The sequence below is a fragment of the Castor canadensis genome, chromosome 8, assembly GCF_047511655.1.
Source record: "Castor canadensis chromosome 8, mCasCan1.hap1v2, whole genome shotgun sequence".
NCBI classification, from domain to species: Eukaryota; Metazoa; Chordata; class Mammalia; order Rodentia; family Castoridae; genus Castor; species Castor canadensis.
Window position 1 is genome coordinate 96,784,065 of NC_133393.1, and position 25,028 is coordinate 96,809,092.

General features: G+C 38.5%; 1 protein-coding gene across 1 annotated transcript; it reads left to right on the top strand.

The window, feature by feature from the left end:
* Window positions 1-5,145: 5,145 nt before the first annotated feature.
* On the top strand, window positions 5,146-12,762 carry LOC109675199 (olfactory receptor 6C2-like). Its single transcript, XM_020151969.2, has 2 exons — window positions 5,146-5,370; window positions 12,394-12,762. The coding sequence occupies exons 1-2, from the start codon at window positions 5,146-5,148 to the stop codon at window positions 12,760-12,762; spliced, it is 594 nt and encodes a 197-aa protein (XP_020007558.2).
* The last annotated feature ends 12,266 nt before the right edge of the window (window positions 12,763-25,028 follow it).

The window sequence follows — 25,028 nt, forward strand, 5'->3', positions numbered from 1 at the left end:
AGAGAAAAATTCAAATATTATAGATACTAATTCAAAATTAAAATATAATTGATTATGCTAATAAAATTAAGTTTGATAGTTGAAGAAAAACTATGAAACAACTATTAATCTAAATCAAGAACTAAAAAGTCAGGGCTGGGGATTTAGCTCAGTGGAAGAACGCTGGCCTGGCAAGTGCAAGGCCCTGAGTTCGGTCCCCAGCACCGAAAAAAGGAAAAAATAGAAAAAAAAAGAACTAAAAAGTCCTTAACTCTCATTTTAAAATAATACTAAAAATATCCACTGGGGGGCATAAATAGAAAATCTAGGGGAGAAATCTTTATCTATAGAAGACAATGATGAAAGCCTTAAATGAAAACTGAATAGATGATTATTCTATGGTTTAATTGTATGAATTAAAATCCAATATTATCAAAATCTGTATTGAATAAAAGTGTCAATAATCTTGAAAAAAGATTTACAATATGGTGCAGTGATTTTGATGTGGGTATACAATAATACCCACATATTATTTTATAATAATTAAGGCAAATAATGATATAGTCTATAGATCATCCCCTGGAAGATGTACACAAAGGTCTAAATAACATTATTACTTTTTTTTATCTATGAAATTACTTTCTAAGAATTATGATGTTATGCCATATGTTTATAAATATATGCTTTTTATAGACTTTAACAATTGTAGAAAACAAAGAAATACATAACAGCATGTTGGAAAATTATTTAAGACTTGTGTATTTAAAAAGTTATTTTAGGTGAAATTCTGAAATAAGAATGTACAAAACTAAAGAGAGCTATCAACTAATAACACAAAAACAGTGGGATGGAATTAGATTAAATGCACCTATAAAGATGTGAATATGTTTACTATGTATCTTCAAATGAATACCAGTTGAAAACTATGTATTCATGTATGTAAATTACTTGACTTCTCAGTTGAAAATATTCCTGAAAGATGCCTCAAAAAAGCTAAAATAGCCATTAACAAAGATCCAACTGTTTATCTGCTCAAGTACTAAAGCAAGGTGATACTTTCACAGTAAAATAAGGCAGAGGGTGATACTTTCATGGTATGACTTTATTCACTAGCAAATTTCTTGTTTCCAATGCATACATAAACCCCAATGTTAAATACAGGGGCACACAATCTCCTTAATGAACATTGATGCAAAAATCCTCAACAAAATAATGGCAAATCGAATTCAGCAACACATCAAAAAGATTATTCACCACGACCAGGTAGGCTTCATCCCAGGGATGCAGGGGTGGTTCAACATACGAAAATCAATAAACGTAATAAACCACATTAACAGAAGCAAAGACAAAAACCACTTGATCATCTCAATAGATGCAGAAAAAGCCTTTGATAAGATCCAACATCATTTCATGATAAAAGCTCTAAGAAAACTAGGAATAGAAGGAAAGTTCCTCAACATTATAAAAGCTATATATGACAAACCTACAGCCAGCATTATACTTAACGGAGAAAAATTAAAACCATTCCCTCTAAAATCAGGAACCAGACAAGGATGCCCACTATCTCCACTCCTATTCAACATAGTACTGGAATTCCTAGCCAGAGCAATTAGGCAAGAAGAAGGAATAAAAGGAATACAAATAGGTAAAGAAACTGTCAAAATATCCCTATTTGCAGACGACATGATCCTATACCTTAAAGACCCAAAAAACTCTACTCAGAAGCTTCTAGACATCATCAATAGCTATAGCAAGGTAGCAGGATATAAAATCAACATAGAAAAATCATTAGCATTTCTATACACTAACAATGAGCAAACGGAAAAAGAATGTATGAAAACAATTCCATTTACAATAGCCTCAACAAAAATCAAATACCTAGGTGTAAACCTAACAAAAGATGTGAAAGACCTCTACAAGGAAAACTATACACTTCTGAAGAAAGAGATTGAGGAAGACTATAGAAAGTGGAGAGATCTCCCATGCTCATGGATTGGTAGAATCAACATAGTAAAAATGTCTATACTCCCAAAAGTAATCTACATGTTTAATGCAATTCCCATCAAAATTCCAATGACATTCATCAAAGAGATTGAAAAATCTACTGTTAAATTTATATGGAAACACAAGAGGCCACGAATAGCCAAGGCAATACTCAGTCAAAAGAACAATGCAGGAGGTATCACAATACCTGACTTCAAACTATATTACAAAGCAATAATAATAAAAACAGCATGGTACTGGCACAAAAACAGACATGAAGACCAGTGGAACAGAATAGAGGATCCAGATATGAAGCCACACAACTATAAGCAACTTATCTTTGACAAAGGAGCTAAAAATATACGATGGAGAAATAGCAGCCTCTTCAACAAAAACTGCTGGGAAAACTGGTTAGCAGTCTGCAAAAAACTGAAACTAGATCCATGTATATCACCCTATACCAAGATTAACTCAAAATGGATCAAGGATCTTAATATCAGACCCCAAACTCTTAAGTTGATACAAGAAAGAGTAGGAAATACTCTGCAGTTAGTAGGTATAGGTAAGAACTTTCTCAATGAAACCCCAGCAGCACAGCAACTAAGAGATAGCATAGATAAATGGGACCTCATAAAACTAAAAAGCTTCTGTTCATCAAAAGAAATGGTCTCTAAACTGAAGAGAACACCCACAGAGTGGGAGAAAATATTTGCCAATTATACATCAGACAAAGGACTGATAACCAGAATATACAGGGAACTTAAAAAACTAAATTCTCCCAAAACTAATGAACCAATAAAGAAATGGGCATGTGAACTAAACAGAACTTTCTCAAAAGAAGAAATTCAAATGGCCAGAAAACACATGAAAAAATGCTCACCATCTCTAGCAATAAAGGAAATGCAAATTAAAACCACACTAAGATTCCACCTCACCCCTGTTAGAATAGCCATCATCAGCAACACCACCAACAACAGGTGTTGGCGAGGATGCGGGGAAAAAGGAACCCTCTTACACTGTTGGTGGGAATGTAGACTAGTACAACCACTCTGGAAAAAAATTTGGAGGCTACTTAAAAAGCTGGACATCGATCTACCATTTGATCCAGCAATACCACTCTTGGGGATATACCCAAAAGACTGTTACTCCAGAGGCACCTGCACATCCATGTTTATTGCGGCACTATTCACAATAGCCAAGTTATGGAAACAGCCAAGATGCCCCAGCACTGACGAATGGATTAAGAAAATGTGGTATCTATACACAATGGAATTTTATGCAGCCATGAAGAAGAATGAAATGTTATCATTCGCTGGTAAATGGATGGAATTGGAGAACATCATTCTGAGTGAGGTTAGCCTGGCTCAAAAGACCAAAAATCGTATGTTCTCCCTCATATGTGGACATTAGATCAAGGGCAAACACAACAAGGGGATTGGACTATGAGCACATGATAAAAGCGAGAGCACACAAGGGAGGGGTGAGGATAGGTAAGACACCTAAAAAACTAGCTAGCATTTGTTGCCCTTAATGCAGAGAAACTAAAGCAGATACCTTAAAGCAACTGAGGCCAATAGGAAAAGGGGACCAGGAACTAGAGAAAAGGTTAGATTAAAAAGAATTAACCTAGAAGGTAACACCCACGCACAGGAAATCAATGTGAGTCAATGCCCTGTATAGCTATCCTTATCTCAACCAGCAAAACCCCTTGTTCCTTCCTATTATTGCTTATACTCTCTCTACAACAAAATTAGAGATAAGGGCAAAATAGTTTCTGCTGGGTATTGAGGGGGGGAGCGGGAGGAAGTGGAGTGGGTGGTAAGGGAGGGGGTGGGGGCAGGGGGGAGAAATAAACCAAGCCTTGTATGCACATATGAATAATAAAAGAAAAATGAAAAAAAAATAAAAAATAAATAAATAAATAAATACAGGGGCACAGAAAAAATTTAAATAATTAAAATAAATGACAAGGCAGTTTTAAGCCCTAAAGAACTGAAGCTAGCTTTGAATGTGTAAGCCAGTGGTGTGGATGGATATACACGTATTCATGCAACAATATTTCTTAAACATTGACTATAAATCTAGAATCATTCTGGTTTGAGTTAAAAATGTAATAATCACTGATTTCAGCTTATTTTCTCAGGGAAAATGCTAAAATGGAAGAAACAATTACTTGTCACAGGAGCACAAATGAACAATGAACATGAGCAACAGACTTTTGAAGATTTTCTAGTGATGCTCAAATTGAACATAACAAGTATACACAGTATTTTAAATTTGATTTTGAACTCTATCATAGTGATAAGATACCAGACAATTTTCTACACTTAACTAAACAGACAAAAGCATGAAGTAAATGTTTCTTTTTCCCAGATGTCTATGCAAGGATGGACATTTCTTCAGATGTAGCCAATTGTGGATCCCAATGAACATAGAGTATAAATTATACACTGTCAGAAAAACAGAAGGAGCCAATAATGAGAAGTTGCATTTTAAAGCACAAAACAAAACAATGTGTTCTTGGTCATGGTGGAAAAATATGAGATACAAGTGCACATGAATCAACAAAACCAATGCTTGGAGTCCAAATAAGTTGTTACATATTTACATTTTATCCAGAACCAAATCTTCTTCTAGGAGAGACATAAAAAAATGATTACATTAAGTATGACCTCTAAAATACAGAAGGAATCTTAGACACATAACTACAAACATAAAATAAAAATGGGAAATTAGGGGTTGGGGATTTAGCTCAGTGGAAGAGCGCTTGCCTGGCAAGTGTAAGGCCCTGAGTTCGGTCCCCAGCACCGAAAAAAAAAGGAAAAAATAGAAAAAATGGGAAATTAGGATGGCAGAACAGTTTTTTAATGTGTTGTAAAACCTAACACCAACTATAAAAACAATGAACTAAAATAAATTCTTGATAGCTAACTACACCAGAGTACTGACAATATCAGTTGCTGCTTATTGAAGACACTTAGCACGAATTCATTCTAATAGTCACTGTCTATGGATATCTGGTTTTGGTAGAATGCTTTTCAAGTAAAATATCTCTAAGTTTACATGAAGTTTAAATAAAATTCAATAGTCAGGGATGAAAAATCACATGATAACAACCTTCATTCTGTCGGGCTAACAAATGATTCTCAACTTCAGATTCCAATTTTTGTCTTTCTATTTTTCATGTACATGCTGAGTATAACTGGAAATCTGACCATAATATCCCTCACTTTATTGGATGTTTGCCTTAAAACACCCATGTACTTTTTTCTACAAAATTTCTCCATACTGGAAATTTCATTTACATCTGCCTGTATCCCTAGATATTTGTACAACATAGCGACAGATGACAGGTCAATTACTTACACTATTTGTGTCATTCAAGTGTTTTTTACTGACATCTTCGGAGTAAGATGTCACCACTTACCCTGTTCCTGAACTTGAAATTCTGTGATTCAAACGTTATTGATTGAGGATTCCAAGATGGCAGCTAGAGGTAGGAAGCAGAAAGCTACCCTCCTATAGTGAAATCTTGGAAAGACGCTGGAGACACACTTTGCAGGCATAATCACTGAAAAAAGGCATAACTTTGACCCCTCCACATCTACAGCCGGTGCAGAGAATCTCCACTTCACGTTAAACGGAGAAACGAAGAGGGCCCCCCTGGGGCCGCCAGTGGTTGGCGCCCATATGGCTTGGGAAGACGCGGACCAGGTGAGCTTCACGGTACCATGGTAGCCCCACAGACAAGCCTGGGCCAGAGCAGCATAGCCCCCTGGACAGACTGACCTCCACCCGGGAAAAAAAAGAGAGAAACTGAGTAATAAGCAATAAGAACAGTTAAGACACACTGGAAAGAGGGTGGGGCGCCATGAGCGCTGAAGATTGGGGAAGGGAATCCTTCCTGGGATTGTAAATAAACAACCTGGGCGGGCCAGAGAGCCTCTGGCGGGAGCAGGGCGCGCACCCAGCAACCAGGAGCGGGGAAGCTTGTGAGAGGAGGGAAGACCCACGTGAACTGTAAACAAACATGGCAGCCGGCAGGAGCAGCAGCACTGCCCAGTAAGCAGGAGCAGGAAAGCTTCTGAAAGTGGCAGTGGGAGGAAAACTTCAAAGGAGAGGGGAGAAGACCCACCTCCCACATGAACTGTAAATAAACACGCAGGACTGACAACGTGGGGGCAGTGTCACCTTTCCCAGTGCTTGGAAAGGGGAAAGCCTGTAGCAGAGGCTCCAGCACAGGAGAACTCTGAGCAAACAAAGCCTGTGGGACCAGGTGAGTGCTAGCTCACCCCAGAGATCTGCATAAATAACGCCGCCAGCTACAGGCTGAGAGCAGCAGGCAGGCAAGCCACAGTTGCAGGTACCACTCTCAGAACTGTCTCCAGAAGCTTTTTTTTCTTTTTCTCCCTACCTTTGATGAGAGAACAACCGAATTACACCTGCAAGCCAAAAAACTTACTGAAACTGTATTGCATTTGAACTGGGGACACTTGGTGGGGCTTTTGTGTGTGTGTGTGTGTGTGTGTGTGTGTGTGTGTGTGTGAGTGTGTATTTTTGTTCTGCTTTATGCATACCCTTTGATGAGACGAATACAGAACAACATCTGAGGCACCAACTCCAGGACTGGAGATTGAGACGGACACCCAAATTATTAAGTCTGAAACTTAATAAATTAACATTTTTTTATCTTTGATTTTCAATCCTCTCTCTGTCTCTCTAATGTCTGTTCAGCTTACTGTCAATTAGTACACTAACACTCCCTGTTTATACCTTTGAAACTCTCTTGTCTGGTACCTTGTTCTGCTTTCTCCCTCTTGTCTGTATATTTGTTTTCCCCTTTTCTTTAACTTCTTGCTTTCCATCTCAGCTCACCCTTCCATTCTAAATATTACCATTGTTATTATTACAAGCTAGAAAATACTTAATTACACACAGTACAGGGACAGTAACAACACCAAGGACAATGATGGGAAGACAGAAAAAACAAGGAAACCACTTTCCCCACAGCAAAAAATTAGTACAGGAACCAGAGGGGAATGAAGAGAACAGAAACTCAGATCGAGACTCCAACAAAATGAACATAAACTATGCCAAAGGACCCAATGAAGCCCACAAGAATAATTTAAAAGAAGACATACTACAAATACTCAATGAGAATTTTATACAGATGATACTGGATAGGGTCAACTAAAATGTACAGGAGACACTCAAGAAATTCCAAGACAATAAAAATAGAGAATTTGAAAAAACAAATGAAGAAATAAAGGAAACCATAGAAGCACTGTATAAACACCAAAGTGAAAGAGAGAACATGATGAATAAACAGATAAATGAGCTCAGGAAAAAAAATAGACAACATAAAAGAAGAAAACAGCCAGGATATGGAAAACCTCAGAAAAAAGAACAAAACAGAACTACAAAACAAAATGGAAGGCCAATCCAGCAGAATAGACCAAACAGAAGACAGAATCTCAGAACTTGAAGATGAAATGGTAATTAAAGGAAAAACTGAAGAACTATTAATTAAACAACTCAAGACCTGTGAAAAGAAAATGCAAGAACTCACTGACTCCATCGAAAGACCAAACTTGAGAATCATGGGCATCAAAGAAGGAGAAGAGGTGCAAGCGAAGGGAATGCGTAATATATTCAACAAAATAATAACGGAAAATTTCCCAAATCTAGAGAAAGATATTCCCATACAAATGCAAGAGGCCTCCAGGACACCAAACAGACCAGATCAAAATAGAACTACTCCATGACATATCATCATTAAAACAACAAGCTCCAAAACTAGGGAAAGAATATTGAAGGCTGTAAGAGAGAAAAAACAAGTAACATACAAAGGTAAAACCATCAAAATCACAGCAGACTTCTCAACAGGAACATTAGAAGCAAGAAGAGCATGGGGTGAGATCTTCTGGGTACTGAATGAAAATAACTTCAACCCCAGGATACTCTACCCAGCAAAGCTATCATTCAAAATAGATGGAGCAATAAAAGTCTTCCATGATAAGCAGAAACTAAAACAATATGTGACCACAAAGCCACCACTACAAAAGATTCTGCAAGGGATCCTGTACACAGAAAGTGACACCAAACTTAACCATGAAAAGGCAGGCAGCACCAAACCACAGGATAAGAAAAATCAAGAAAGTAGAGAGTAACATCAAGTTAGGTACACACAATCAAACCTTCAAACAACTAAGACAACTAAATGACAGGAATCACCACATACCTATCAGTACTAACGCTTAATGTTAATGGACTTAATTCACCCATCAAAAGACACCGTTTGACAAAATGGATTAAAAAAGAAGATCCAACAATTTGTTGCTTACAGGAGACTCATCTCACCGACAGAAATAAGCATATGCTTAGGATGAAAGGCTGGAAGAAGATTTACCAAGCCAATGGCCCCCGAAAACAACCAGGAGTAGCAATACTTATCTCTGACAAAGTAGACTTCAAACCTACATTGATCAAACGAGATAAAGAAGGACATTCCATACTAATAAAAGGGGAAATAGACCAAAAGGAAATAATAATCATCAATCTGTATGCACCCAATGTCAACGCACCCAATTTCATCAAACATACCCTGAAAGACCTAAAAGCATATATAAACGCCAACACAGTGGTTGTGGGAGACTTTAACACTCCATTACCATCAATAGATAGGTCATCCAAACAAAAATTCAATAAAGAAATCCAAGATCTAAAATATGCAATAGATCAAGTGGACCTAGTAGATGTCTACAGAATATTTCATCCAACCTCTACACAATATACATTCTTCTCAGCAGCCCATGGAACCTTCTCCAAAATAGATCATATCCTAGGGCACAAAGCAAGCCTCAGCAAATATAAGAAAATAGAATTAATACCGTGCATACTATCTGACCACAATGCAGTAAAAGTAGAACTCAACAACAAAAGTAAAGACAAAAAACATGCAAACAGCTGGAAACTAAATAACTCATTACTTAATGAAGAGTGGATCATCGATGCAATAAAAAAGGAAATTAAAAAGTTCCTGGAAGTCAATGAAAATGAAAACACAACCTACCGGAACCTATGGGACACAGCAAAGGCAGTCTTGAGAGGAAAGTTTATAGCCATGAGTGCATATATTGAAAAGATTGAAAGATCCCAAATCAATGACCTAATGATACATCTCAAACTCCTAGAAAAACAAGAACAAGCAAATCCCAAAACAAATAGAAGAAGAGAAATAATAAAAATAAGAGCTGAAATCAATGAAATAGAAACCAAAAAAACCATACAAAGAATTAATGAAACAAAAAGTTGGTTCTTTGAAAAAATAAACAAGATCGATAGACCTCTGGAAAACCTGACTAAAATGAGGAGAGAAAAAACCCAAATTAGTAGAATTAGGAATGCAAAAGGGGAGATAACAACAAATACCATACAAGTCCAGGAAATCATCAGAGACTACTTTGAGAGCCTATATTCAAATAAATTTGAAAATCTAAAAGAAATGAACAGATTTCTAGATACATATGATCATCCAAAACTGAACCTAGAGGAAATTAATCACCTGAATAGACTTATAACACAAAAAGAAATTGAAGCAGCAATCAAGAGTCTCCCCAAAAGGAAAAGTCCAGGACCTGATTGATTCTCTGCTGAATTCTATCAGACCTTTAAAGAACAAATGATACCAACCCTCATTAAACTGTTCCATAAAATAGAAAGGGAAGGAAAACTGCCAAACACATTTTATGAAGCCAGTATCACACTTATCCCAAAACCAGGCAAAGACACCTCCAAAAAGGAGAACTATAGGCCAATCTCCTTAATGAACATTGATGCAAAAATCCTCAACAAAATAATAGCAAACTGAATTCAGCAACACATCAAAAAGATTATTCATCACAACCAAATAGGCTTCATCCCAGGGATGCAGGGGTGGTTCAACATACGAAAATCAATAAACGTAATAAACCACATTAACAGAAGCAAAGACAAAAACCACTTGATCATCTCAATAGATGCAGAAAAAGCCTTTGATAAGATCCAACACCATTTCATGATAAAAGCTCTAAGAAAACTAGGAATAGAAGGAAAGTTTCTCAACATTATAAAAGCTATATATGACAAGCCTACAGCCAGCATTATACTTAATGGAGAAAAATTAAAACCATTCCCTCTAAAATCAGGAACCAGACAAGGATGCCCACTATCTCCACTCCTATTCAATATAGTACTGGAATTCCTAGCCAGAGCAATTAGGCAAGAAGAAGGAATAAAAGGAATACAAATAGGTAAAGAAACTGTCAAAATATCCCTATTTGCAGATGACATGATCCTATACCTTAAAGACCCAAAAAACTCTACTCAGAAGCTTCTAGACATCATCAATAGCTATAGCAAGGTAGCAGGATATAAAATCAACATAGAAAAATCATTAGCATTTCTATACACTAACAATGAGCAAACGGAAAAAGAATGTATGAAAACAATTCCATTTACAATAGCCTCAACAAAAATCAAATACCTAGGTGTAAACCTAACAAAAGATGTGAAAGACCTCTACAAGGAAAACTATACACTTCTGAAGAAAGAGATTGAGGAAGACTATAGAAAGTGGAGAGATCTCCCATGCTCATTGATTGGTAGAATCAACATAGTAAAAATGTCGATACTCCCCAAAGTAATCTACATGTTTAATGCAATTCCCATCAAAATTCCAATGACATTCATTAAAGAGATTGAAAAATCTACTGTGAAATTTATATGGAAACACAAGAGGCCACGAATAGCCAAGGCAATACTCAGTCAAAAGAACAATGCAGGAGGTATCACAATACTTGACTTCAAACTATATTACAAAGCAATAACAATAAAAACAGCATGGTACTGGCACAAAAACAGACATGAAGACCAGTGGAACAGAATAGAGGATCCAGATATGAAGCCACACAACTATAAGCAACTTATCTTTGACAAAGGAGCTAAAAATATACGATGGAGAAATAGCAGCCTCTTCAACAAAAACTGCTGGGAAAACTGGTTAGCAGTCTGCAAAAAACTGAAACTAGATCCATGTATATCACCCTATACCAAGATTAACTCAAAATGGATCAAGGATCTTAATATCAGACCCCAAACTCTTAAGTTGATACAAGAAAGAGTAGGAAATACTCTGCAGTTAGTAGGTATAGGTAAGAACTTTCTCAATGAAACCCCAGCAGCACAGCAACTAAGAGATAGCATAGATAAATGGGACCTCATAAAACTAAAAAGCTTCTGTTCATCAAAAGAAACGGTCTCTAAACTGAAGAGAACACCCACAGAGTGGGAGAAAATATTTGCCAACTATACATCAGACAAAGGACTGATAACCAGAATATACAGGGAACTTAAAAAACTAAATTCTCCCAAAACTAATGAACCAATAAAGAAATGGGCAAGTGAACTAAACAGAACTTTCTCAAAAGAAGAAATTCAAATGGCCAGAAAACACATGAAAAAATGCTCACCATCTCTAGCAATAAAGGAAATGCAAATTAAACCCATGCTAAGATTCCACCTCACCCCTGTTAGAATAGCCATCATCAGCAACACCACCAACAACAGGTATTGGCGAGGATGCAGGGAAAAAGGAACCCTCTTACACTGTTGGTGGGAATGTAGACTAGTACAACCACTCTGGAAAAAAATTCGGAGGCTACTTAAAAAGCTGGACATCGATCTACCATTTGATCCAGCAATACCACTCTTGGGGATATACCCAAAAGACTGTTACTCCAGAGGCACCTGCACATCCATGTTTATTGCGGCACTATTCACAATAGCCAAGTTATGGAAACAGCCAAGATGCCCCAGCACTGATGAATGGATTAAGAAAATGTGGTATCTATACACAATGGAATTTTATGCAGCCATGAAGAAGAACGAAATGTTATCATTCGCTGGTAAATGGATGGAATTGGAGAACATCATTCTGAGTGAGGTTAGCCTGGCTGAAAAGACCAAAAATCGTATGTTCTCCCTCATATGTGGACATTAGATCAAGGGCAAACACAACAAGGGGATTGGACTATGAGCACATGATAAAAGCGAGAGCACACAAGGGAGGGGTGAGGATAGGTAAGACACCTAAAAAACTAGCTAGCATTTGTTGCCCTTAACGCAGAGAAACTAAAGCAGATACCTTAAAGCAACTGAGGCCAATAGGAGAAGGGGAACAAGTACTAGAGAAAAGGTTAGATCAAAAAGAATTAACCTAGAAGGTAACACCAACGCACAGGAAATCAATGTGAGTCAATGCCCTGTATAGCTATCCTTATCTCAACCAGCAAAAACCCTTGTTTTTGCAGAGTGGGTGGTAAGGGAGGGGGTGGGGGCAGGGGGGAGAAATGAACCAAGCCTTGTATGCACATATGAATAATAAAAGAAAAGTGGAGAAAAAAAAATGTTATTGATCATTTTTTCTGTGATGCATCTCCTATCTTGAAGATTTCCTGCTCAGATACATGGCTCATAGAGCAGTTGGTAATCGTCTGTGCTGTGTTGACCTTCATTCTGACCCTCCTGTGTGTAATTCTGTCCTACACATACATCATCAAGTCCATTCTAAGATTCCCTTCCACGCAGCAAAGGAAAAGAGCCATTTCCACCTGTTCTTCTCACATGATTGTGGTTTCCATCACCTATGGAAGCTGTATCTTCATCTATGTCAAACCTTCAGCAAAGGAATCTGTGGCTATCAATAAGGGTGTGGCAATTCTAATGACAGCCATTGCTCCAATGTTGAACCCATTCATTTAGACTCTGAGAAACAAACAAGTAAGACAAGCATTCAGTGAGTCCTTCAAAAAAATTGTTTTCATCTCAAAGAAGAAAGCTCATGGGCAAGTATAGTAATAAAGTATCAGTTAAGCACAAACAACTGAGATCCATGTCTGTTTGTCTCTGCTTGATCTGATCCATATCAAACATGACATTTCTTTCTCCCAGAATGAATACTATCTACCCCTTAAATTCACTCCTTCAATCCCCCTGAAAATAAGCCTTTCTCCAGATAAGTTCCCAATCAAAAAGGTGATAACATATTTCTAATTAATGTAAAATAATTTCTAATCTAGCAAAAATAAATTAAAAACAAAGCAAAATAGTACATTCAAATCCAAAAGGGAAACAAATAACTTAGATTAAATTTTCTGGGTCTTCCAAGAAAATAATTGATTTAGAATTCTAATAACCTCTTCTAGTCTAAATGTTACTGAATAGTTTAATGGGTTAAATTAAAGTTTTTTCAGTGCCTAGTTCTTGGCACTCAAACAAAAGCAAAAAGAACTTATAATATTATTGGACTTATTTATCTCACTAAAAACCTCTATACCTAAGGATTTTTTTAAATCACCATTCAATAAGTGACATGATACAATGCAAAAGTAAAGAAAACAAAAATAAGTTTATATCCAAATAAATGTGCTCTAAATAGAAACAGAATGTGATATTTATGATGCTAAAGCTTATTTATACACATGTACATATTTTTACATATATAAAAAATGCTGAAATTATTAGAGTAAACATTCAAGGATTATACAGACTAAATAAAATTTAAGTTAAGATGAGAAAATGCTCTCTACTAGGAGTGAAATTATAAGTACAATGTCAAAATGTTAGTTGAAGCTTAAAATTTAAGGTAAAAATGGAGAAAACATTCAATTGTAAAATGGAATATGAATGTTTTTAGCAATCCTGGGGTTTGAATTCAGGTCTTCATGCTGTAACACTTGGACAAGTGTTCTGCCTCCTGAGCCACGCCTCCAGCCCTTTTTACTCTGTTATTTTGGAGATAAGATCTTACTCTTTGCTCAGGCCAGCTTGGACCTGGACCAAACCTCTTATTTTAAGCTTCTCACCATCACTGGGATGACAGGCACCTGCCAGTTCAACCAACTTTTCTCCATTGAGATGGGGCATCGCAAACTTTTCTGTCCAGGAACCACAACCTCCAAATCTCAGCTTCCCAAGTAACTAGAATCGTAAGTATAAACCAATAGTACCTGTTTCTAGAATATGATTTTTTTTTCTGCCGTAGTGAGGTTTGAACTCAGGGCCTACGTCTTGAGCCACTCCATCAGCCCTTTTTCATAAAGGGTTTTTTTGAGATAGGGTCTGGTGAACTATTTGCCCAGGCTGGCTTTGAACCTCGATCCTACTGATCTCTGCCTAGGATTGCAGGAGTAAGCCACCCACACCTGGCTAGAATATGAATATTTTAATGCAGCTAAATAAAGCAATAAGTTTTCAGATCAAGTATACAGGGTAAGTATAAATAGGAAGACTGTGATTCTTGCATAAATGTGAGACCCCATTCATAAAATGCATAAAGAAAAAGTGCTGGAGGCGTGGCTCAATTGGTATAGTACACGCCTACCAAGCACAAAGCCCAGAGTTCAAACCCCAGTTGTATCAAAAAACAACTTCATATATCATCAAAATATAATTTCAACAGAAATAGAAGAAAAAAACCAGCAATATACACAGACATCTCAAGTAATTTAAAAGGAAGTTCAAAATGAAAAATTATGAAGCAATGATTAAATTTTTCATGAGATAAATGGATTCTAAATTAGAACACAAAATGCCCACCCATTTTCTTTTTCAAAATAGCTCACATGATTGTCAACTAACTTTTCATATTAATCAGTCTGTCCCATCTTCTATGATGCAGGCCTAATGGTCAACCTTGGCAATCTGTTGATATCACAAAGATTTTACACCTGCTATTGCCACCATAAAACAAAAATGCTCTTTCCCTTGTTCTTCCATCTAATTTCTATTCTTCATTTATATCTCAATTTAAATGTCTCTCACTTAAACAGGAGTTTCTTCCTATCCCCATCACATATTCCACAAATAAAATTTAGAAAAACCATCTGTCCTGGAGACTAGACGCAACACTGGCTTGTAATCAGACATTTAGGAATTAGGAATCAAAAGATCACAGATTGAGGCCAACCCAGGCAAAAAGTTAGCAAGATCTCATCTCCACCAACAAGTTGGGTATGATGGTATATGTCTATAATCCCAACTACATGGGAGGCATAAATAGGAACATCATGGTCTGAAGCTGGACCTGGGCAATGTAAAACCCTATTTGAAAAATAAATAAATAATAAAGGGCTTAGAGTGTGGCTCAAGTGGTAGTGTGCCTGCCAAGCAAAAGAGGCTCTCAGTTCAGACCCCATACAACAACAACAACAACAACAAAAAATTGTTGTCTATTCTGCTTGCTATTTTAACCTGAGCACTCCTGTGATAGCACCAATTTCAATAAAATGTTGTTATATTATACCTAAAATCTGCCATAAAAGCAAATACTTTATTTTTATGCCCACTTGAGTATTCAGTAAGTGCACCTTATTCATGGGTTTGTTCCTCACAGTTTTGACTAAGTGTAGTCCAAAAAAAATTAAATTTAAAAAATCAAAAGAAATTTCAAAAAAAAAAGTTCTAAATTCCCACTCAGGCACTGCATAGCTCAGTTGATGCAGGGAAGCTCTCAGTCAGTCCCAGATTATCAGTCAGTTGTGTTTAAATCATTGTGGATCTGCTGAGTGTTTCTCTGCTCTTAATTTTGTGGTAAAAGTGAATAAAATGAAAATTCAGATTTGTAAAGTTGTGGGAGTTGGGTTGTGTTATGGGAAAAATGACTCTATGCATTCGAGCATTCAGCTTTTCCTCAACAGCACTCTCCTTAGAACCATATACCAAGGAATCTACTATATATAAAACTTACTATATAAATGATACTAAATACATTACTTCTAAATATATTGAATAAAGGTCTTACAGCTGCTGCAAATATATATATTTATTTATTGGGAAAATGTAAATTTCCAATGTGAAAAAATATGCTGCATATTTTTCGAATATTTTGATTTATAAAGTTAAGGCAAAGATTAACTGCTGCTTAGAGTAGATTTGTGAGGGTTTTCACACAAATGCTACTCCTGCATTTCAAAGTTTGGACTAGTCCAAACACATTTGACTTGTACGTAGGACAGTATCACACTTTCACAGGCTTTGAAATTTCACCCCTGCTATCTTGTGAGAACTTGTGGGGAAATTTACAAGTGAAAATTCAGTGGAGAATCTTCAAAAATCTATCACAAAAGCCCAAATGCAGGTGCTAAAAGTTCCTTAGAGTTTGGGGTAGTTTGTTTTTACTCCTATTTGTGGCAAATTTCTTCATTTTCATCCTTTATACCTTCGAAAAGAGTAGTTAAGTGTCACTTCCCTTCTATAAAGGGTTTGTTACCTGATCTAATTTATTTCATTTATCTTTGACTCTTCAAATCTCTGATGGGATTTTTTTTTCTTTCTTGTGTATGGGATTCCTTTAAGTATCTTCTATAGCACTGTTTTTGTTGTTGTTGTTGTTGTTGTTGTTGTTGTTGTTATGAATTCCTTTACTGTTTCTTTGTCATAGAAGGTTTTTATTTCTCCCTCAATTATGAAGGATACAATAATCTAGATTGGCAGTTATTTTCTCTCAGTGCTTAAAATACATCAACACATTGCTTTTAGAGTTTCTGTTGAGAAATCTGCTGTTTTTCTGATGGGTTTGCCTTTACATATGGCTTGGCACTTCTCTCTTGTAGCTTTCAAAACTCTTTCTCTATTCTGTATATTTAATGCTCTAATTGTAATATGCCATGAGGAGTTTCTTTTCTAATTTTGTGTTTGGTGTCCTGAAGGCCTCCTGTACCTGGATGACCATCTCTTTCTCAAGATTCGAGAATTTTTCTGCTATTGTTTTATTGAATATGTTTCCTTTTCCATTAGTTTGTAACTCCTCTTTTCTTCTTCTATGCCCATAGTTCATAGGTTTGATCTTTCAATGATGTCCCAGAAATCTTGCATATTCCATTCACAATTTTTTTCTTCATCAGAATGTCCTAATTTCTCTACGTGATAATCTGCTTTCAATTCATTCCAATCTATCAGAAAGACTTTCACCTGAGTTTTTTGAGTTATTGAGTTTTTCATTTCTAAGATTTTTATTTAATTTTTTCAGCATTTCTATATCTTTATTGAATTCTGCTTTCATATCCTGCATTGTCTTCCTATGTCATTCAGCTGGTTATTTGTATTCTCTTTGAATTAATCAGATACTTATGCATGTCCTCTTTAACATCTTTGATCATTTCTAGCATCATTTTTTTTGTTCATTTCAAGATTTTAAACACTTACTTTTTTTTATTGTTTTATTAGAGGTACAATATGACATTTACAAAAGTTCTTACAATATATCATATTCATTCTCCCTATCCCTTCCCCCCATTCCTAGAATAATTTCAACAAGTCTCATTTTTCCATTTACATTTATGTGTACTTAATATTTCCACCATAGTCATGTTCCTACACCTTTTCCTTATATCTTCTCCCCTTCCCCTGGTACCAGCCCCTCAGACAGGACCTGTTTTGCCATTCTGTTCTCCATTTTTATTTTTAAAAATGACATTTTTGTTTGTTTAAAATAGCTATACAGGGTATATCATTGTGACAATTCCATGTATTAGGTATTACCAGAATTGGGTTCCCCTCTACTTTTCTCTTTTCTGCCTTAGTCCCTTTCTTATGGTAATTTCAACAGGTTTAAAAAATTCTACATTCATTCTTGTATAAGAAGCATATCAACCATATTCACCTTCTTGACTTCTTTCATTTACCCCACCTCTCTTGTATGTGACCTCCCCTCAGTGTGACCTGTTTTTCATAATACTGCTTGCATTTGTATTGGGTTTATATTAGACATATGAGAGATAACATGCAGCCTTTGGCTTTCTAAACTTGGCTAACTTCACTTAAGTTGATGTTCTCCAGTTCCATCCATTTACCTACAAATGACAAAAATTCATTCTTCTTTATGGCAGAAAAAATTTTGTTGTATATAAATACCACATTTTCTTAATCCATTTATCAGTAGTGGGGCATCTTGACTGTTTCCACACCTTAGCTATTGTGAATAATACTGAAATAAACATGGGTGTGCAGGTGCCCTTATTGTGACCTAACTTACATTCCTTTGGGTATATCTTTAGAAGAAGCACTTTACTTTTATTCAAACCTTTATTGTGAAATTGTTAACATTTGAAGCTTTTTTTTATATTTCTTCCATTTCTACATTGGGATTTCACATCTGAGATCAAGTCATTGGTTGGAGGCTTTACTCGTCTGCTGTCTCTCAGTTGAAGTCTGGTCAATGTTCTGGGAGGCCTGGGTAGTGGCAGGATTGATGTGAAGTTTCTCAGCACTGGATGTGGAGTATAATCCAGAAATCACAAAGTCACCATTCACAGATAAACCAGATATTTTAGTGTAGTAAAGGACAAGTGGAAACATCACTTACATCCTCAATAAGATTATACAAAAGGAGGTAAGGTTCTTGCAGTATACGCTAGTTTAAAAAACATCAAAGATATAAGAATTAAGAATTAATTAGGAAAGAGTAGGTTGGTAAGGGAGAAAAAGTAAAAAAAAAAAGATGTGGAGACAGGAGTGAAGTAAACAGGATGAGGGTATATGAAATAACACTGTGTGAGAATACAGGATAATTGTTTCAGAGAAAGACAATTGTAGTCGAAAAATAAAAAAGGATAGAAAAAATTAAGAATAACTGAAAAAAGTAAAATAAAGTAAAAACTTTTAATTTTTTAGATGAAATAAAATAAAAATTAGTACTTCTTCCTTATTGAGGAGGAGTGTTTACTAGTGCTCCATCAGTGCAGCCTCACCCTTCTGTCTGTGATTCTCTCAATGTTCTGCACAGGTTGTTCTCTGAGCCTAGGATTTCCTTATGGGTGCTCCCTGGGTACAGTGAATGGTGGTGGGCCAATGTCCTGGACCAGGGGCAGCAGCTGCATGGGCAGGTCCTATGGAATAGAAGTTATTCCATGGGGCAGCACTGCTCTGAGGGTGGCTGCTCTGGCTCACTAAAGCAGTTCTGATGGGAATGAGGTTGATTCAGGAATGTATGGCAGAAACTTGAGGGAGGTGCTGTGGGTGGCACTAGAGGGTCAGGATGCACTCTACTAAGTATTGAAGGATGGACTGCAGGAGGTCAAGGAGACACATCTCCTCCCCTAGGAAATGCCCATCTGCATCTGAAAGGCATCTCTGCCCTCAGGCAATGCACAAAGAAAAAAGCTATAAAACCCACTCCCCACCCTGACCCACAGGACCACTGGTTCCAGGTCCCCCTGCATTCTCTGCCATACAGTCTTTCTGTTCTGTTCTCTACAAATAAAATCTTTCTGACCTCTGCTGTTGGAGTCTTTCTGTGCTTTCATTCTCAGAGCAGGATCAAGAACCATGAGCACCAGAAATTCCTGAGCATGTCATCCATGCACCGTATTTGGTGACCACGAAGGGACCAGCCATCACCTGAGGTCGGTATAGGTTGTGCCAAACTGGGAAAGGCTGCCTAGGAATGTGGCCATGAGTGTCAGCACTCTTATGGAGTCTGTTTTCCAGGAGAGCCCCTTCCACCATGGCTTAGCACTCTCTCTCTCTCTCTCTCTCTCTCTCTCTCTCTCTCTCTCTCTCTCTCTCATTAAGGAGGGTTTCTTCCTTGGGAAACTGAGGAAAAGCTCCACGCAGGCAATATGAGAGAACTCAGATGCTGGCCAGGGGGTTATACTGGACTGCCAATGCTACATGGGTGGAGCCAGACTTCAGTGCACCAAAGCTTCTTTTTCCTCTTCTTAAACTCTAACTCTCTCTCTTTCAAGATCTGACCTGCTTAAGAGGAGATCCAAAACCAGCCAGTGGAAAGTAAAGTTTGTCTTCAAGCTATAAAAGGTGCTCCGGCCAGGGCACTCCCAAGTGTCACCCAAAGGCTGGAGATGCAACTTCCTGACCTGCCCTGAGGCTCCAAAGGCGGCTAAGTCTTGGACCCCTCCAGCCATGTCCGTGGCAAACAGACAATCAGATCTCTTATGCTTCCTTCATGGTTTCCATGGCCCAAGAGTGGAGGTCACCCCTTGCTTCCAGTGCTCCAGTACTGCCCTTGGGAAGGATAGACTTGGACAGCAGTGGTGACCAATAATCCCTCATGCATTGAGCCTGGAAACTCTCTGTTCCCCCAACCCTCAGCCTCTCCTTCCTCTTTCTCAGATAGTTCATGATGAGTGTCCCTCTCTCCCCTTTGCTCTAAATAGCAGTGAGCTTCTTTCTTCAGAGAGTTTAGGAAAAATTCCTGCAGGCACCAGAAAGTGCTAATCTCCAATTTAAGCTTAACTGTCTTTGTCAAGCATCAAGTTAACTGGTTAAATGTGTTCCACAGCCTGCCCTCAGGAAAAAGAAAAAATTTTTTTTCTTTAAAGGGCAGAGACCTTAGGTCTTCTCCATTTTTGTCCCTTACTGCAACAAAAGCCTTCAGACATTCTCTCTCTTTTCATAAAAAGCATATATGCCCCACAGGATATATAGGGGGACAAAAGTCTACTTCATCAGGAGTCCCCATCCATGCCTCTGCAGGGGTCCTCTCTCTGGCCATGCAAACCCTCTTGGTTACTTTGATAGAGTTATTACAAGCCTTCAGCTGGTAGAGGAGAACCAGGCCTACCTGGATCCCAGAGCAAACTGGCAAGTCAAAACAGATAAGAGATTGGTCAAAGGTCATTTCAGGGGGGTGGCTGCACCCAAAATACATAGAAATCCTCCAAGACCTTAGCCACAGGTGGCAGTGGAAAAAGCAAGGGAGAGAGGAATGCCCTCTCCCACTAGAGTTTCTCCTCATCTGGGGATGACAAGATAAAAGGAGAAAACTCTATTAAGGTGACCAATTTTCCCTTGTTTCCCTTTTTTTAGATGGGGAATTATGCCTTAAGGATCCAGGAAGGATCTACCCTTGCCTGCTTATTAAAACATTGGAAAGATCTTGATCCAGAAAGTCTTCAGCAAAAGTGACTCAAGTTTTACTGCACCCATACTTGGCCACAGTATCCTCTGGGAGATGAGGAGTGATGGCCACAAGGAGGGAACATTAATTATAATACCATTCTTCAATTAGATATGTTCTGTAAAAAGGAGGAAAAGTGGACCAAAGTTCCACATGTTCAACTGTTCTTTTTCCTAAGAGACCACCCAGAATGGCTGAACAAATTCAGGCTAGATACCCAGACCATGGCAACCCTTTGCAGAAAGCCCCCAAACTCCCTTGAACCAAAAACCCATCTGATGCTCCATCAGCTCCCCCTCTTCCCCCTTACCCAGCTACCTCACACACCAGACATTATGCTACAGGACTCTACCCCTCCAGTTAATTCCTGGAGGGGATAGGGCTCATGTTCCTTTTAGAGTGAGTGAACTTAAAGAAATAAAAAAGGATTTAGGAAGTTACACAGAAAACCCAGATCAGAACATCCAGGCATTTGGAGAAGTTGCCAAAACTTTGAACTGAGCTGGAAAGATATAATGCTACTGCTATCTCAGACCCTTACTACTCTGGAAAAACAATGGGTACTAGATCAGGTAGTCATGGCTGGAGACAATTATCATTTAGATAAAAGTGGCCCTACAGGCCTGTCTCAGACTGGGCCCTCACAGGAGGACAAGGGAGAGGGAGAACAAAGTCAAAGACACTGAATACTTAAAAGGGAACCTTGATTCCCAATTCCAACAGGAGATCAGGCAGTACCTAGGTATGACCCTAAGTTGGACCCTGAAAATGAAAAGGATGAATGGAGTTGTAACCATTTCATCCTCTGCATTCTTGGGGGTCTAAGGAGAGCCAAGGTAAAACCTCTTAATTACTCCCAAGTCATGGCTGTACAGCATGGACCCTTAGAAACCCAGTAGCTTTCCTATAAAGACTTAAGGGTGCTTTACAAAAGCATACAAACATTGTACCAGAGTCACAGGAAGAGGAAATCATCTAAAAGATAAATTTCTAACACAGTTGGCACCAGATATCTGTAAAAAGTTTCAGAAACTGGTGGCTGAAGAAGCAGAGATCTAGACCAATTGGTCCATGTAGCCATGTCCATGTACTATAATAGGGACTTAGAAAAAGAAAAGAGTGATCTGGAAAAGGAAAAGAGAAAGGACAAATGGCAAGAGGTTCTGATTGCAGCACTCAGAGAGGCTTCCCCAGGGCAAATTCCAAACCCAAGTACATGCTTTCAATGTGGACAGGCAGGCCATTTTAGGAGGGAGTGCCCCTGGAGAAAGCTACCTCCAGGACCCTGTCCCATTTGTCAGGGAAAACACTGGAAGGCACACTGTCCCCAGTTCCCAGAGAAACCAAGACCAGAGCCTCCCACCCAATGATGGGTTCTGGGGCCTCCCATACAGGCTCCTGGGACCATCATTAAAGCAGGGGAGCTCTGGGTTTTACTAGCTATTGAAAAGCACAAGGTCAGCCTCCTTATCAATACTGGAGTCAGCATCTCAACTATTCCTTTCTCTCCCAGACCCAGGTCCACCAAAAAAATTACTGTTCATGGCATATCAGGCCAGCCTCTAGAATGTTATTTCACTCAGGTTTTCCATTGCTGTCACTCCTTTTTAATTGTCCCAGAAACACCTACTCCTCTGCTAGGGTGAGACCTTCTATCTAAATTGGGGGTACAGCTCCTTTTACCCCCAGGAGAATACTTTTGCTTGCCCCTAATAGAGGAACAAGTAGATCCCACAGTGGATGGATGGATACTGTGGGACGGACAGGAATAGCTGTCCCAGTCCTAATTCATCTCAAGGACCCCTCCTGGTTTCCCCATCAAAAACAATATCCTTTAAAGCCAGAAGTAAAGGAGGGGCTAATTCCCATAAATAAAGACTTAAAGAGACAGGGACTGCTAATAGAATGCTCCAGACCATATAATACTCCTATTCCCAGTGTCAGGAAGGTACCTAACAAATAGAGGCTAGTCCAGAATCTCTGCCTGATCAGTGAAGCAGTAATGCCTCTCTACCCTGTAATTCCAAATCTCTATATGCTTTTAGCCCAAATACCTCCAGGTACAGATTACTACTCTGTCCTGGACTTAAAAGATGTCTTCTTTTGCATTCCCTTACACCCTAGAGGTCAACCTATTTTTGCCTTTGAGACAAAGAAAGTCTGGACAGGTCACCTGGACTGTCCTCCCCCAGGGATTCAGAGACAGCCCCCACCTCTTTGGGTTGGCTCTAACCCAAGAGTTGGCAGAGTGGCAATATCCACAAGCTACTCTGCTACAATATGTAAATGACCTCCTGCTCTGTGGACCGACTGAGCCTGTCATTTCATGAGCCACTGAATCCTTACTAAACTTCTTAGCAGATAGAAGATATAAAATCTCCAAAGAAAAAGCTCAATTGTGTCAGTCTAGGGTTACATATTTAGGTCCTGTCCTGGAGAAGAAGTGAGGGCTCTAGGAGAAGATAGAATCCATCCAATCCTGACATTTCCTCTACCTAAAACTCTAAAGCAATTGAGGGCCTTTTTGGGGGTCACAGGATACTGTAGAACTTGGATCCTGGGACATGCAGACCTAGCCAGGCCCTTATATCAAATCCTTAAGGAAGCACAGAAGGATACCCAGCCTTTTAATAAGTGGGATGACTAGTCAGAAAGTGCATTCCACAGGTTTAAAAAGGCTCTTATGACAGCTCCCACCCTGGGTTTCAATTAGGTGTCTACGAAAAGGGAGGACTGGCCTTGGAAGTGGTTACTCAACTCTGGGGCATCACTCCCCAACCATTAGGCAACTTAAGCAAAGAATTAGATCAGGTAGCCAAGGGATGTCCAGAATTCCTTGGAGTAGTGGCTGCAGTAAGCCTTCTAGTGCCTAAAGCTCAAAAATTTATCCTAAACTGCCCCTTAACAGTTAATACCCCACATGACCTAGGGGGAATTTTAAACTCAAAAGGAGAACTTTGGCTATCTGACAGCCATCTACTTAAATACCAGGCCCAGCCTCTGGGAGGGATAGAAATAACTTTAAGGACCTGTCAGAGTCTAAAACCTGCATCCCTTCTACCAAAGGCAGAGGGAAATCCTGAACACTCATGTGAGGGGGTACTTATGGAAAATTATGCTACCTGACCTGACTTAACTGACAGGGCCTTAAAAATCTAGAATTATACACTGATGGCAGTTCCTTTGTCAAGAATGGTGTCAGACATGCAGGGTTTGCAGTTGTAACAGAATTGGCATCCTCAAATAAGATCCTCTTCTTCCTAGTACAAGTGCTCAATTGGCAGAATTAGTGGCCCTAGCAGAAGCCCTAAGACTGTCAAAAGAATAGAGAGGAAACATCTATATATATTCTAAATATGCCTTCCTGATCCTGCATGCTCATACAGCCATCTGCAAGGAAAGGGGGATGCTAACTACAACGGGATCTCCCATTAGCCCTCCTAGATGCTGCTCTGTTGCCCAAAGAGGTCTCAGTGATTCATTGTAAAGCTCACCAAAAGGGAAAGATAAGATAGCAAAGGAAAACAAAACAACCAGTGAGGCGGCTAAACAACAGCCATGAAGGAATATATAGCTGGCCCTCTCCTCTGGGAGAGGACTCTCCTTCCCCCAAAGAGACCACATTATTAGTCACAGGAAAGTAAGCAAGCCTCAGACCAAGGGTACCAGTTAGATCACTGAGGCTGGTGGGTGTCCACTGGAGGGGAAAGTTATGGCTCCCTAGAAACTCCAGTGGAAAATTTTTTTTCCTGTTTTTTTCTTTTTTTTTTCTTTTTTTTTTTATTATTTTATTATTCATATGTGCATACAAGGCTTGGGTCATTTCTCCCCCCTGCCCCCACCCCCTCCCTTACCACACACTCTGCCCCCTCCCTCTCCCCCCCAACCCCTCAATATCCAGCAGAAACTATTTTGCCCTTATTTCTAATTTTGTTGTAGAGAGAGTATAAGCAATAATGGGAAGGAACAAGGGTTTTTGATGGTTGAGATGAGGATAGCTATACAGGGAGTTGACTCACATTAGTTTCCTGTGTGTGTGTGTTACTTCTTAGGTTAATTCTTTTTGATCTAACCTTTTCTCTAGTTCCTGGTCCCCTTTTCCTATTGGCCT